We start from the raw sequence: 15506 nt of genomic DNA, 5'->3' as shown, positions 1-15506 counted from the left end.
TTTTTTTATAAAGTAAATGAAATATAAATAAATTTGATTAATTTCTGAAAGAACATTTCTGCTGAAAATTCTGTTTTTCCATCACAGGAAAAAGTATTTTAAAATATAACAACACGGTTATTTAAAATTGTAATAATATTTTACAATATTATTGTTTTTACTGTATTTTTGGTTAAATAAATGCAGTCTTGGTGAGCATTAGACATTTCTTAAAAAACATTTAGAAAACAAGTTAACAACATGTGAAGTGAAGACTAAATAAATACATTAACAATGGGCATATATTTTATGGATGGATGGATGGAGATGATAGAACGATAGAATGTAGACAGACAGACAGACTCGGCACAATGTTCAGACTTTCTTTAAAGCTCCATGTCTGTAATAAGCATGTCCCTTTCAGACAGCCCCAGTGGAGCACTGCTATTCTGGGCCAAGGTAGGCGGGTGAGCCCCTGGCTTCAGTCAGGGTCCGACACATACGTATTTGCAGAAGGCCTTGATTACAGTCATCCAATTCAGGGTCATTATCATAATCGCTAGTCGGTGCGGGTATAGAAAAACAGAGTACTTGATTAGTACCACTGAGCTACCAATTATGTGCATGATTAACATGGTTAATTAGCAGTGTAGAAGTAAATGCATAAATGGGGCAGACTTTGGTCAACTTTATCCAGGATGATACAGGTCTGGACTAGCTTTGGGAACTGGGCCAGGATGTCACAGTGAACAGTTGAGATGCTTGTGTTTTTAATCGCACATCGATATGGTACACCACACAGTAAAGTAGCCAACAGTATTCCAGCTGTTCTCCATGCAGACATATTCTCACATACACCTACATACAGAATGAAAGAATGCAACCTCTGTAATTCACACTTCATTGACGTTGTCCTTGCAGCTCACTGTGACAACCAAGACTGAGGCGAGAGAATAAAAGGCTGAGTGAGAAAGCAATGAAGGAAGAAGGGTACATAAACGATTTTAAAGGAACACTGGCATCTAAATGAAGGACAATCCACGGTTGATGAAACACTGCCACTCAATCCTCTAAAAAGGGCTTTTAAATGCTAAAAACTAGCTCTTTGGCTAGAGACAATGTACATTTGTTTGCCATTCTAGGGTTTAAATTTTTTTTTTATACTTTTTTTTAACAGAAATATACTTGATGTGTTTTATTTGTTGTACATTTTATTAAATATATAATGTACCTAATCTCATTCATTTAATCTCCATTTCCTATAAAATAATGTGTTTTTAACTATATAATGTTAAAATGTAATATAATGTGGGTTTTTTTCCTATAGGGCCTGTATTAATTTTTCATAATTGCTTGCACTTCATACGCAAAATGTCCAAATAATTAGTGAACGACTGGTACAGGTAATTTTACAGATAATTTAAGAAAATTTTCTATGAAAAACTTTTATGAACTATCAAAAAATTAAATTAAATTAAATTAAGTGTCTTATTTACAATAACTTTGCCTCAGGATCTGAGATAAAGAAATGAAACTAGACAGGTTAATGTCTTTTAAAGGCTAAAAACAAAGTTTATAACTCTTTGGCTGAAGACTGTATTTGTTTGCCATTCTATGTTTTACGATTTTGTTTTATGCTTTTTACAGAAATGTATGCATGTTTCATTTGCTATACGTATATTTTTATTTGACATGAAATATACATATTTTTGTAAAAAAATAAAAATAAAAAAAAAATAATAATAATAATAATAATAATGTTTTCCTCCCCAAACTGTATACAGCCTGTAATCATGGGCGACGCTAGGGAGGGGCTAGCAGGTGCTTCAGCACCCCAAAGAAAGACAAAAGCCACCCCACAGACTTTTTTCCTGGAATCAATTATATACATGCTTTAGACTATTGTATTTAATAATTAAGATGATAATAAAAAAGAAAAAAAAACATTTGACTCCGTACGCATACATAACTCATGCAATGCAAACGACGTGATTTGCAGCCGTCGCGCTTTTCGTAATGTCATTATAGCATTTTATTTAAAAAAATGGAGTGCTTCCTTGTGCTAAGCAGGCCTGCCCTTGACTAAAGATTTTTCTAGCCAACTAGTCACACGTTATATTAAATTGATTAATATAATAATATATTAAGCATCCTTTAATATATAGGCACTGGCAGGCGTGGCTGGCTATAGCCTATTCCACGCTCAAGCTCGCTCATAAAGCAATTCCCTCAAAGCAGCGGCAAAGTGATTCGGAATGTGTCGGGGGAAAAGAAGACATTTTAATTATTTATTAATAAACTAGCACTTCCTGCGTCAGTGTCGGGTGCAAAGATGAAGTTGCCTAATGCCGTCGCTGACTCGCCATGGACGTGCCTTTAATAGAAATGCACCTTTTCATACGGACTATAAAATTAAAGAATATTACAAAATCGAGTGGGCGAGTTTTCCTTATATTTATTTTATTATTCATATAAAAAAAATTATAATAACCTGTTTTGGTTATATTTACTATTAATTGCAGGACTCCAGACCGCTACCATTTTTTCTGCCTGTGTGACTAAATTTTGTGAGCGGTCGCACTGGCGCGACCACCACGTTGTTCAACTCATAAGCGCTGCCATTTCTGTTCCATATGAGAAACATCAAATGGCAAATTGTTTGAACTGCGCAGCGCTTAGAGTGAAGAGCCTGGTTTATACTCGCCGCGTCAGCAGGAGCCAAGTATAGGTCTCTGCAGGAAAGTAATGGGAGTTACCAAATCGGGGCGTTTTTAGACCATGTTTCCTGATTGCCTGACGTCATAGTGACGGTAGGTTTAGGGGTGGGGTTAGGTAAGGGGGATCATTTTGATTGCATGATTGAGAAACACCCTACAGTTTGAAAACACCCAAAAATTCTGAAACGCCCACTTTTGCTCCGCGAAGGTGCGAAACAATAGATGGTTTTAAGCTACAGTAAAGTAAAAGACTTCTTAAACCAGAGAACGTGAAAATGTTGGTCATATCTTACTGTTTTATTGTTGTTGTACTTTTTAATTAAAAATAACAATGAATCCATCTTTTGTTTTAGTCTTAAAAAGTGAAAGGTGTATAGATGTAGGCAAAACAGACAACTATCTTTTATTGTAAAACGTGACAAGATCGCAAAATCGAAAGTGAAAGCATCCGAGGCCCGGCTTATAACACAGCAAAAGAGGAACTCCCGTTCACAAAATTCAATTCACAAATAATAGGCTACTACTGAGGAAAAAGAACGGGTTGAATGTTAACCACTTTCGTTTCCATATAACTATGATAAAAGTTCATCAGCATGCATTGATTAATCCCATGTTGTAGCAAAAAAAAATGTGCTTGCCAGACCAACTGAGAAAGTTAGTCGCAAAAGAGCGACTAGTGGAAAGAATGAGTCTGGAGCCAAGCGGCAACCTCCCGCTCTCTCTCATGAAGCCAACAAGGAAGTGACTTAAACTGTAATAGTCAACTGGCCGCTAGAGGCTGGCTGCAAAAGGGAGTCAATCCCATAGACTCCCCATGTTAAAATGCCCAACTTTACAGCAGAAAAAAACATGTTTACAGCCTGGTTCAAAAAATTATTTTGGTCTATATAGCTAATTTTGCCCTTCATGACAACTGTGAGGGGGGCGCATGTTTTTATAACTCATCCGTTTAAATTATATTAAGCCTTAAAGTTCTGCATAATTAGGGCGTGGCCACTTGAGTGACAGGTGGATTGCTGCTGCTGTCACCACCGTCGAGCTAGGTGGGCATGGCTTCAGCAACCTGCTCCCGCCTCTTTGCCCATTTTCGATTATCCGGGAGTGACGCGCTGCCAAGATGGCGACGGCCGCCTCCGTCCAATTTTGCGCGAAAAAATCATTTGAAACTTCCTGAAGTAAAAAATCTTAACTATCACTCTTCCAAAAAAATTAAAAAAAAAGTCTTTCCTCATATTCTAAGATGAACAGAAATTAAGCTGGCGTTAAATACAGACAGTTAAATCATATACATTTCATATACATTTCCTCTGCTTGGAAATCTTGAAATCTTAAAGCTGGCGTTAAATACAGACAGTTAAATCATATACATTTCATATACATTTCCTCTGCTTGGAAATCTTGAAATCTTGTGCTTCCTCTTGTTCAGTTTCATAATAGTGAACAAGAATGTTAGTGTCTCATGTGTGTAACCAAGAACAGATGTCAGATGTTTTGTCTCTGCATTGTGTCCCAGTAACAGTGAAGTTGTATCAGACTGACATTCATAATATCTATTAAAGAAACATGGCTTCAAAGAGCACATCAGAGATATATTTCAATTTAAAAATACTCTTATCGTGCCAGAGTACAGAGTTTAGGGTGCAGGGTAGGCAAGGTATAAGGTGATCTTTCATTATTTAGACCAATAAACCATCCCAGCCATACAAATCCACACGATTCAATTTCACAGGAGGCTGACACACATGACACTGAAATTAAATTGAAAACTAAAGTTGTCCATTTGTTTGCTGTGGACAGTTGGTACAGTATATTGTATTACACATGCCTCCATGGTCCTATTGTGCTCGAAAAATACTGCAGTGGAAAGACATAATCTGTCTTTGGGGAAATATAGAGATTGCAGTGTGGGTCTGCCTCTAATGATAGCAGCAGTGCAGCAATGGGAAGAGAAAGAGTCAATAGATTACAGACAGACAGCTCTCCAATGTCTCACAAGCACTTTAGTGTGAAAATGCTGAGTCCTTCTGAATTATAAAGCACATTATTAACCCTACAAATTTTACTAGATCATATTTGATACATGAATTTCTAAGGCCTCTAAATTATCAACTTGATCAAACCTTTGCTGAAAAACCTGTTGTAGTCAATCTTCTACATGCTTTCCACCTTCTGACTGATTGATAGATACATGTTAAGGAAGTAAAAGTCCTGAAAAAATGTCCACCTTCAGGTCGTGGTACATGCATAATTTTGCTGTGAAATCTTTAATTTCTCATATTTTTCATAAGTTTTATATTGTTATTAATATTTTAAGATGAATATTTACTGGACTGGAGCTACTTACATTTACTTGATTATCCATATATATACTTTTTGTTTAAGAAAAATCATTTTAAAATGCATGTATCAAATATTATACAACAGACTTTTGAAAAACATTTATTTTTACATCAGTCAAATGTGTGTGTGTATCTATATATACATACATACATACATACATACACATACACACACACACACACATTTATATTATTGCTTATTTTTGATCAGTTTAATTGGGCCTCTGGATAAAATTGTTATTTTTACATCAGTCAAATGTGTGTGTGTATATATATATACATATATACATACATACATACACACACACACACACACACACACACACACACATTTATATTATTGCTTATTTTTGATCAGTTTAATTGGGCCTCTGGATAAAATTGTTTTTTCTTTGAGCTCCTCATCATATCATACTGTATAGGCTATTAAAGCCTGATGTATCAAAAAACAAACAAACGTGTTTTAGACTTTAGAATAATATGTTTAAAAAATATTACTATTATATCATATGTCAGGCTTTACAGGGTTAAATCTATGACAGTGTATTGTATGGGTGGGGAAATTTTTATTGCATATTAAATAAAGAACAACAGAATAGCTATGGTATATTCCAGTCGTGTAGCCTATAGATGTATGTGAAGTGCATGAAAAGTCCACAAGCAGTGTTATAAGAGCTGTGTTCCTTTTTCATGTGGAGCGCCAGGCAATCTGCCGAATGTGATTTTATAAGCAAGTGAAGGTTAGTACAGTTATACAATTCTCTCTCATTATCGGTTGCCTCACATGGGAGACAGTGAAAGAAAGAAAGAAAGAAAGAAAGCTCAAAAAGAGATTGCGTTCTTGTTTTATGACTTGCTTGCATTCCATAACGTCACGTCAAGGTTTCAGTTGATACGTGATTTCACTTCCCTTTTCACTAAAGCACGTTCAGTTACACAGCACTGGTGGTAGGCTGCTGTAGGTCTGTTTACTGAGACAACATTTTTAACACATTCTGGCCCCTACTATGTCTAGATAGGCAGCTCACGGAGTGACATGACCTACATTGCGTTAGTAATTATGTTCGCTAACGTGATCACAGTAAGCTAGGACTCACACTTATTCTGGGCTTTCAGAAAGTTTAGCGCATTCTTTCCAAACTGATTTTTTTTTTTTTTGAGTTTATTTAAAGGTCATAATAGCCAGAATTTCCCCGTTTCATTTTAAAGGGTTAGTTCACCCCAAAATTTAAATTGTCATTCATTACTATTATTACACCCGCATGTCGTTCCAAACCCGTAAGACCTTCGTTCATCTTCGGAACACAAATTAAGATATTTTTGATGAAATCAGAGAGCTATCTGACCCTCCATAGACAGCAACGCAACTGAAATGTTCCCAGGTCCAGAAACATAGTAAGGACATCGGTAAAACAGTCCATGTGCATGTGCTCAACTTCAGTTTTGCGATGTTACAAGAATACTTTTTATTTTTATTTACTCCATTAACCATTCTTCTCCCCCGAGTCTTCCACCATTTTGGAGAGTACCCAAGAACATATTGGACGTAATCAGAGTTGTTTACGTTCGGGAGGAAAGTGTGCGCATGAACGTAATAAGTAAGGGATAATCAACGGCTAGCTGTGCATTAAAGGATTTTAATGTACAAAGTGGAGGCAAAGAACCACCCGAGGCGAAGCTATTATTACACCCGCATGTCGTTCCAAACCCGTAAGACCTTCGTTCATCTTCGGAACACAAATTAAGATATTTTTGATGAAATCAGAGAGCTATCTGACCCTCCATAGACAGCAACGCAACTGAAATGTTCCCAGGTCCAGAAACATAGTAAGGACATCGGTAAAACAGTCCATGTGCATGTGCTCAACTTCAGTTTTGCGATGTTACAAGAATACTTTTTATTTTTTAGTAAGGGATAATCAACGGCTAGCCGTGCATTAAAGGATTTTAATGTACAAAGTGGAGGCAAAGAACCACCCGAGGCGAAGCAGAGATAGAACGGTGATTAAACTGGCTTCAAACTACCTGTGCATTAAACGGTTTTACTGCATACCTGCCAGCCAATCAGAATCCAGTATTCAGACAGACCATGGAATAAGCGTTGTTTATGCTCAGGGGAAAGCGTGCGTATGCATTGCAATACTCTCTAAAATGGTGGAAGACCTAACTCGGGGGAGAAGAATGGTAAATAGAAAAATGCAAATTGTGTTATTTTTGTTTTCTTTGCGCAAAAAAAAAAGTATTCTCGTAGCATTGCAAAACTGAAGTTGAGCCACTGATGCCTGTTTTACCGATGTATTTACTACGTTTCTGGACCTGGGAACATTTCAGTTGCGTTGTTGTCTATGGAGGGTCTGATAGCTCTCCGATTTCATCAAAAATATCTTAATTTGTGTTCCGAAAATGAACGAAGGTCTTAGGGGTTTGGAACGACATGAGGGTGAATAATTAATGTCATAATTTTCATTTTGGGGTGAACTAACCCTTTAAGTAGCCTTGGGGTGCATAACCGGGAGCAGATCTGGAATCAAAGTGATGTCCGAATTGTTTTCAATGATACAATTGAACCTGTTCACTAACTCGGTCTGAACGATTCGTTCACAAATCTGATTGAATCCGTCCTGGCGGTTTTTGAGTTAAGAATTTTTAATTATTTGAACATTTTAAAATCACTTGGAATGATTCCGATGAACAGAGAACATACCTTTTGAACATAATGATTCGAGAACCAATGAGTGGACTGATAGTAAAAGCATTTGTCTTAAAGCGTGGTGGTAAAAAATGTTAAAAATACAATTGTCTGAAAATATACTTACAACTGACCGACAGTTGTAACAGGCTTAGGAAGAAAGTACGTTTTAATTTAACTTTTTCAACAGAGGGATAGCAGGCCTAAATGTTGAGTTTAAGTTGTAAATGAAAATTATTTGGATTGTGTTGAACTGAATCAAAGTGGACACATGAAATTAAACTATCCTTTACATTTTAGGCTTTTAATTAAACTTAATTGAAATTAAAAATGCAGATAGCAAACTGTGCTACAGACTTTAGGCTATATTTTATTTATCGTCTTTATTGAAACGGTTAATCGCATATGTAATATGCTACGTCAGGAATACAGGATACTACGCGATAACGGAATCACGTCATGATTTACAGTAGGCTATAAGAAAAGTTGAATCTGTATATGATTCTTTGAAACGAACTGTTCAAAGGAACCGAAACTAGGAATGAACTCGGACTTTCCATCATAGTCTAAACTCATTACATCAAGAGTCATGTGCTACCTTGTGCGTGCCTGGGGGCTTATTTAATGTCGAGACAAGGGGGAAACCCTTATAACTACTATAAGGGTGGCCATATACAACACAAAACTTTTTAAACTGTATCTGTAGGTTTATTAAATGAAACTTAGATTTAAGACATTTCCATTTACACGTCCTTACCTGCGATGTCCCATAGCTGTAGCCGCACTAGTGTTTTGCTGTCCCAGTTGAGGACTTTGAGCGCAAAATCCACTCCTATGGTCGCTCTGTAGTGTTGCGAAAAGAGTTGGTGCACGTATCGCTTGATGATGCTCGTCTTTCCCACACCAAGCTCCCCGATTACCAAAACTTTAAACAAATACTCCTTACACTCCGACACAGACCCGCCTGCCATGCTGCCAAATGTCAGTTATGAGAGAGGAAAGTTTGGGCAACTTTGAGCAACCACTTCCCCTCTACTCCCTCACACAGTTTGGAGAAGTGCTTTGGGTTCGGGGGACGTGAGTAAGGAAAGTATTCAAACAGAAAGCACACGCTCCCTCTCCTCCCACCGGACAACCACCTGATAAGTCATAGGACCCGGAAATATCACGCCTCGACTGGATTGCTTTGCTTTTTTTTTTCACCCGCTTGGGCTTCAGGGTCAAATAAATAAATAACACACACACACACACACACTCTCTCTCTCTCTCTCACGCGCTGCGGCCTGGTGAGTCGTGGAAGTTAAATAAAAGAGTTTGAATTTCAACATGTGCGATTCCTGAGTCAGTGCGAGTCTCGAATGCAAAGATATTCATATTTGGTGTGATCAAAAGCAGACGGAAACGAACACGAAGATTAAATAAAAACCTGATGTAGGCTTACCATTTTGAATGCTTCGAATATGAATAAATCGCTTTTATGGTGATGTGAGAGGTTAGAGAATGATGCTATTATGAAGTAACATTAAAATCTCATTTCGGAGATATTAAAGATAATGATACCATGCCATAATAAAACTAAACTGATACTAAACTGTTCTTAATAGTGTATTAAAAACCCACTTGTATTTGCAATTCATAAACTAAAGATAAAAGTGCATAACCATTTAAAAGCATCAAGCTCTTAAACAGAAAAGGTGGTGAAAAACAAAAGACAGCATTAAATATAAAATATTTATTTTACTGCATGATTTGTCCTGGCAGAAAGAGCATTCTCCTCATTTTTATGTTTGACCATGTAAACAGGTGATCTTGTCAATTACTTTACATTGAACAAATGATTCTGTTCCAAACAACTTACACTAAAAGACCTAATAATATTACAATCCATTATAACAATTACAGTATGTAAGATATTCAAGAATATTGTTCTTTTGAGAGTTGCATTCTAATAGTCCTGTGAAACTTAAAGCGTTACAGTAGTAAATTCATGTAATAATCCTACGCGAGTTTGGCAGTAAATGCTACAAGTTACCACTAGAAGCAACTACTCATAGTTACAGTTTAAAAATGGAACATTAAAAGTTTGTAAAAGTCGCTGAAAAGTTACTCCAGCTTCATTGCCACCACATACAGTATGTCCCTTTATCACAAAAAGCAAGTTATAAGACGTTGTTTTTAAAACTTACAAATATCTCACATTCTAATCATAGAAACATATAGCTGAAATACAAAGACACCATCTGTGTGGAAAACGATAGATAGCAGAACAGTATACAAACCTTTGCAAAACATAGCTTCCTTTTTTCAAGGATGAGTTCACGCATGAGACAAAGTAAAGTTGAGAAAAACACAGTTTCTTTTATTAACCTTGGCTCCACATTTAAGCTAAAATAGTATTCTATACATAACATTACAATCAGCATTCTTGCCCTTGACTCTAAGCAAAAGCACTGAAACTTACATTTGGGAGCCACCAGGAAACTGGAAAACACCTTAGCTGGGATTTTTACTCATCCAGTCAACCAAGTGAGTTTTGTGCGCACATGATTTCTGTGTTTCACTCTGACTTGTGCACTGTTACTGAAACGGTTTAAAAAATGGAAATCAGATACCAAAACCAGATACACAGCAACCTGCTATGAGATTTGATTCTCTTTGTTGCACTCTCAGTACTGTTGCACTTATGTGTCTGTGCCGTCTACATCCTAAACCCTAATTTTTTCCATGATTGTTTTTGTGTTGCCAATAGTAAAGAAACTTTTGAATCAGAACCAAGTCCAGCTACATAGTTCAAAAGCACATAAAATCCAAGAAAGTGTGTCTCATTCTGCTAAGAGTGAAATAGTAAAGCAGCAAGCTGGCATTATCACTCCTGGACTGTTGCGATGTCACTTGCCAGTGGATTTCAGGCACAGCAACACAATCATATTTGGCACTCCAACTTTCTGCAGCATTTTGGAAAATGGATGCTGCCAGCACTGCCTCAGAGAAAAATATTCCCAACAGGACATCCCATTTGTTCAATTTTAGGGTTCTTCCTGCCTTCCGAAAGAGACTTCCGAAGATAAGTAAGTAAGCAAATGATATCCTGCAGTGATCGAATAATAAACAGCGCTGTCCTGAGCATGTGGTTTTACAGCGTAAAAGAGCTTTGTGTTGGGGCGTAGTTCATACTTTGGGAAAAGGGAGGGTTATTGTCAGAGCTGGGGGATCCGGGAATGGACCCCCCTGCCTGAAGTGAGTCCCTGAAGGGGGAAGGTGGAGTGAGCAGAGTCAGCTTACTCTGTGCCAACTCTTCCTCCACACCTTCCTCTTCCTTCTCCTCTTCTTGTGTGGCACTCTCACACAGAAACCCCTGAATGAGGTCAAGAGCTTCCAACTCTGAACCTTCCTCAGGGTACGCCTCCCCTTGCATTGGAAGAGGCAGCTGATTGGCGGACGATTTATAGGTGACGGTGCTCGACTTGTTGCCCGTGCCGATTACAAATTGGTCAAAATCAGGAAGCGTTGAGCTCAGGGTGTCCACCGGCCTCTCTTGAGGACAATCAGTGCTGTGGTCTATTAAATTAGGAGGGGAATAGGAAGGTGGTACCCCTCCCTCGTGGGTTGTAGGATGTTGGGGACCCCCATCGTGCCCCTCGCTGAGGTTGTAGAGATCCTTGTTGTCGGGGTGAGAGCCGGTGGGGGCTGTGTTGAGACCAGCATCATATTCAGACTCGGGGGGTTGTGAGGCATTAGTTAGGGGTCGTATGACTGCCGTCTGACTCTGGCCGACCGCTTGCCTCCTCACATGCACAGACAGTCTGTGGAACACACTCGACCCCCTCCCCTGGGGTCTGGCACCTGATTCAGACCATGACACAGACTTTCCATTAGGACTATGAATGAAACAGAGACCCAACGTTATTCCCACGAAGACACGCCAGAATGCGACACAGAGACAGAGAAGAACATCACAGAAAAATGATCATTATGCATGTCATCATTCATACAATTCATACAATTATCAGCCATAAAACTCTCATGATTAGGGTTAGCACACGATGCGTAACTCAACATTGTTAATTCATGAAGTCTCTGACAGAGATCCCTCAAACATGCCATGTGCGTATCTCATAATGACCTGCTTACAGAGCATTATGAAAGCCACGATGGCTCATTCTCTGCCATCCCTTCTCTGCTCTGCTCTGCTCAAACTGAACATCATGCAGTATGAATAAGGGATTCATGGAATTCCCCTCAGTTTCAGATCAACATGGCATTCGCTGTCCGCTCTTAGTGTAATTAAGTTAACTGGACAGTAAGGCCTCAGAGCTGAAAGCTGCGTCAGAATCAAGGGGCGTTCACACTGACAGAGATTTGTAGCGGCAAAGCGTCTGGAAGTCAGTTGTTTTTAACAAGAGTGGGCAGATTTTGGCAATGTGATGTGGGCGTGTCTGGTGATGCATCAAAATAGAGAAAAGTTTACGTTAATGCAAATGAGCAGCGATGTGCCAAATACCAGCAAGAGAAAAGTTTATGCAAACCATTTACATTTATGCAAATGACCAGTGATTACCAATGGGAGGGAAGTTTGTGCAAAAGTTTAGGTTTATGCAAAAGAGCGTTGACTTGATGAGGCGTCGACGTTAAGAGTACTTCAAGTTTATGCAGATAAACAGTGACTCGATGCAGCAGCTACCAACAGGAGTGAAGTTTATGCAAATGAGCTGTGACTTCATTTGAAGGATACCAAGTGATTTGTCAAGTTAAGAAAAGTTTAATTTTATGCAATTGAGCAGGGACTCAATGTGTCAACTACCAATGGGAGTCAAGTTTATGCAAACGTTTACGTTTATGCAAATGTAGAGCAAATCAATATAGTAACCAGTGAATATCAATAGGAGTTACGTTTATGCAGACATTTACTTTGATGCAAATAAGTAGTGACTTGACATGGCGAGTACTAACGAGAGTGAAAATTGCTACAAAAGTTTACATTTATGCCATCCAGTAAAAAGTCAAAGTTGAGAGTAGGTTATGCTTATGCAAATGAGCAGCGACGAGTCTGTTTCATGCATAATCGTTCATCTTGTTTACAACGCACAATGACTTGCTGTAATCTACAAACAAATAGTACTTTGTTTATTTTATGTTATAAGGTTACTTTTTAGCAGCCAGATTGCTCATTAAAATCTTAATTTTGCCTGGAATACATCTCATTTGTGATCAGACTTTCTAAAGCCCACCCATCAACGTTAAAGCATCCAGCAGTAGGTAAATTATCACGCAACATCACAACGACAAAATCGCTACCAGTGTGAATGGGGCATTAGAAGGGAACTGGATATGGGAGCTACAGCCTCTACGAGAACTGGGTTACATGTTTAGTCAGGAGAAGGTTTGACATGGGGGAGGAGGCACACTGAAAAGTGGGTTAATACTGAGGAGGAGAGAGGGACTATGTGGATGGGTAGTTTGATGAAAATTAGGTTTTGGACGAGGATTCAGCACAGATAGATGACCGATAGTGTCTGGCTCTAGCTACATACATACTCTTGGTTTGCAGCAGGTAGAAAAACATGGGAGAGACAACTCAAATACACACACATGCTAGAAAGAACACTTTCAGAGCTATCGCTGCAGTCCAACTTGGCGTGCTACTGAGAAAGAAATACTATTATTTTATTTCCATATGTTTCATAGCCTGTATGTGCATTTAGCTGATATTTCAGAAATGTTACTCAAACCTATTATTATCTGTCACTCACTTAGTGCTGCCGGTCGCATTGTTGTTGTTCTTCTTCCTGCGAAACATGTTGAGAATGCTGTTGCTCTGGCAAGGAGCCGCCTTCCCGTCGCCCACGTGCATACGAACCACGTCTGAGGTCGTAAAGGCGCTGCGCACGTTGCGCTCGGGCTTGGCGATGATGATGTACATCTTGGGCGTGAACATGCAGCTCAGTGCTACAGTAACACTGAGACTGACGGAGAAGGAGGTGGTGATAATCTTGTAGTTGGAGCCGAAGTAGATGGGCACAAAAGCCAGCCAGATAATGCAGGTGGTGTACATGGTGAATGCGATGTACTTGGCTTCGTTGAAGTTGGCAGGCACGTTGCGGGTCTTGAAGGCGTAGTAGGTGCAGCTCATGATGAGCAGGCCGTTGTAACCCAACGGAGCCACTACGCCCAAGTTACTCGTGTTACAGATGAGGTACACCTCCCTGATGCTGGGGTAGCTCTTCACCGGCTCGGGGGGTTCCAGCACGATCAGCGTAACCTCCACGGCCAGCTGGAAACTAATCAGGATGAAGGCGATTACCAACTGCGCCCAGGCGCTCATGAAGCGGGGCTTGCGTGTGCAGATTTTCTTCTTGCTGCCGGCCAGGATGCGTGCAATGCGGTTGGTTTTGGTTACCAGGGCGGAGTAGCACATGGCAGACGACAAGCCCACTAGAAGGCGCTGCAGGTAACAGGAGATCACAGTGGGACGTGCGATGAGAGTGAAGGGGCAGATGTAGCCAAGGAAGATACCCGCCAGGATGATGTAGCAAAGCTCACGACTGGAGGACTTCACCACCGGCGTGTCACGGTACTGGATGAAGATGAAGGTGACGAATAGAGTTACCAGAATACCGAGGCAGGAGAACACCACTGCGATAATGGACTCCACGCTGCTCCACTCCAGGTATTTGAGCGGGAGAGGCTGGCATTCTGGAATAAAATAAGCAGATGGGAAGTCAAGATGGATGGAAAATAAAACAGGCCAAAACAAATACAGAATTTAAGGACTTCTGGATCTGCCCATCTTCTTGGCAAAGATTGTATGGTGTTGTCATGTGGTGTATGTACTATGTGTGTACACATGCGTTTTAATGCCTTAACATAGTTTTAAGGGTCAGTGGCATTTAAAAGTATGCAAATCGTTAAAAAAAACACATGTTGGTTTCATATGGTATTGAAAAATATAGATACAATTTTCAAGAAAAGTATTTTTAAGTATTAAGTTCAAATGGAATTATGGTTTTCTTACACCTGGAATACATGTAAATGTACTTGTGAAGCTTTTAAATATATTTTTCAAGGTAAAATGTTTCTTTTTTTTAACAAATATTGGAAATGCAGACAGTATTTTTTTAAATAATAAGCAGTGAAGCAGTAATGATGCTTTTTTCTTCATAATGATATTAGGACTGTACATATACTACTCATTGTACTGTATGTATACTACCATTGAAAAGTTGTTGTTTTTTATGCATTAATTTATACAGCAAGGATGCATTAAATTGATCAAAAGGTCAATTAAAGACTTTCATATTATTTAAAAATAAATTCTAATAAATGCTGTTCTTTTGAACTTTATGTATACAGGTTCCACCAAAATATTACGTTTTCAACTTTGATAATAAAATTCAGCTTTGCCATTATAGAAACATAAAATATATTAAAATAGGAAACAGTAATTTTGAACTGTAATAATACTGTATTTTTGATTAAATAAATTCAGCCTTGGGCATAACAGACGTCTTTCAAAAACATTTTTAAAAATCTTCCTGACCTCAAACGTTCCAACAGTGGTGTATGAATTGAATGTTTAAAATATATTAGTGCTGTCAAACGATTAATCGCGATTAATCTCATCCAAAATAAAAGTTTTTGTTTACGTAATATATATGTAAATAATAATAATTTTAAATAAATTTGTATATGTATTATGTATATATAAATACACACACATAGAGTATATATATATTTTTAAATATTTACATGTATATACATTTATATATTTATATTCTTATATTT

General features: G+C 38.4%; 2 protein-coding genes across 6 annotated transcripts in view; both read right to left on the bottom strand.

Moving 5' to 3' along the window:
- Positions 1-8930, bottom strand: part of rab32a (RAB32a, member RAS oncogene family) — a 21999-nt gene extending 13069 nt beyond the window's left edge. Inside the window, exon 1 of the mRNA XM_016293299.1 lies at positions 8482-8930. Coding sequence (XP_016148785.1) covers positions 8482-8695 — 214 coding nt within the window. The 5' untranslated portion in view covers positions 8696-8930. The remainder of the gene's footprint in view (positions 1-8481) is intronic.
- Positions 8931-9472: 542 nt separating this feature from the next.
- The window catches only part of grm1a (glutamate receptor, metabotropic 1a), a 33154-nt gene continuing 27120 nt past the window's right edge, over positions 9473-15506 (bottom strand). For 4 of the 5 annotated variants that reach the window (XM_016293294.1, XM_016293297.1, XM_016293295.1 and 1 more), the window contains 2 exons: positions 13475-14417; positions 9473-11602 (listed from right to left, as the gene is read on the bottom strand). In XM_016293294.1, coding sequence (XP_016148780.1) covers positions 10858-11602; positions 13475-14417 — 1688 coding nt within the window. In that variant the 3' untranslated portion in view covers positions 9473-10857. The remainder of the gene's footprint in view (positions 11603-13474; positions 14418-15506) is intronic. The other variant, XM_016293298.1, reaches the window with a different exon arrangement.

This window comes from Sinocyclocheilus grahami, unplaced genomic scaffold, assembly GCF_001515645.1.
Source record: "Sinocyclocheilus grahami isolate Dianchi unplaced genomic scaffold, SAMN03320097.WGS_v1.1 scaffold301.1, whole genome shotgun sequence".
In the NCBI taxonomy this organism is placed as follows: domain Eukaryota; kingdom Metazoa; phylum Chordata; class Actinopteri; order Cypriniformes; family Cyprinidae; genus Sinocyclocheilus; species Sinocyclocheilus grahami.
Note: the sequence above shows the minus strand (reverse complement) of the source record. Positions and strands in the feature narration are given on the sequence as shown.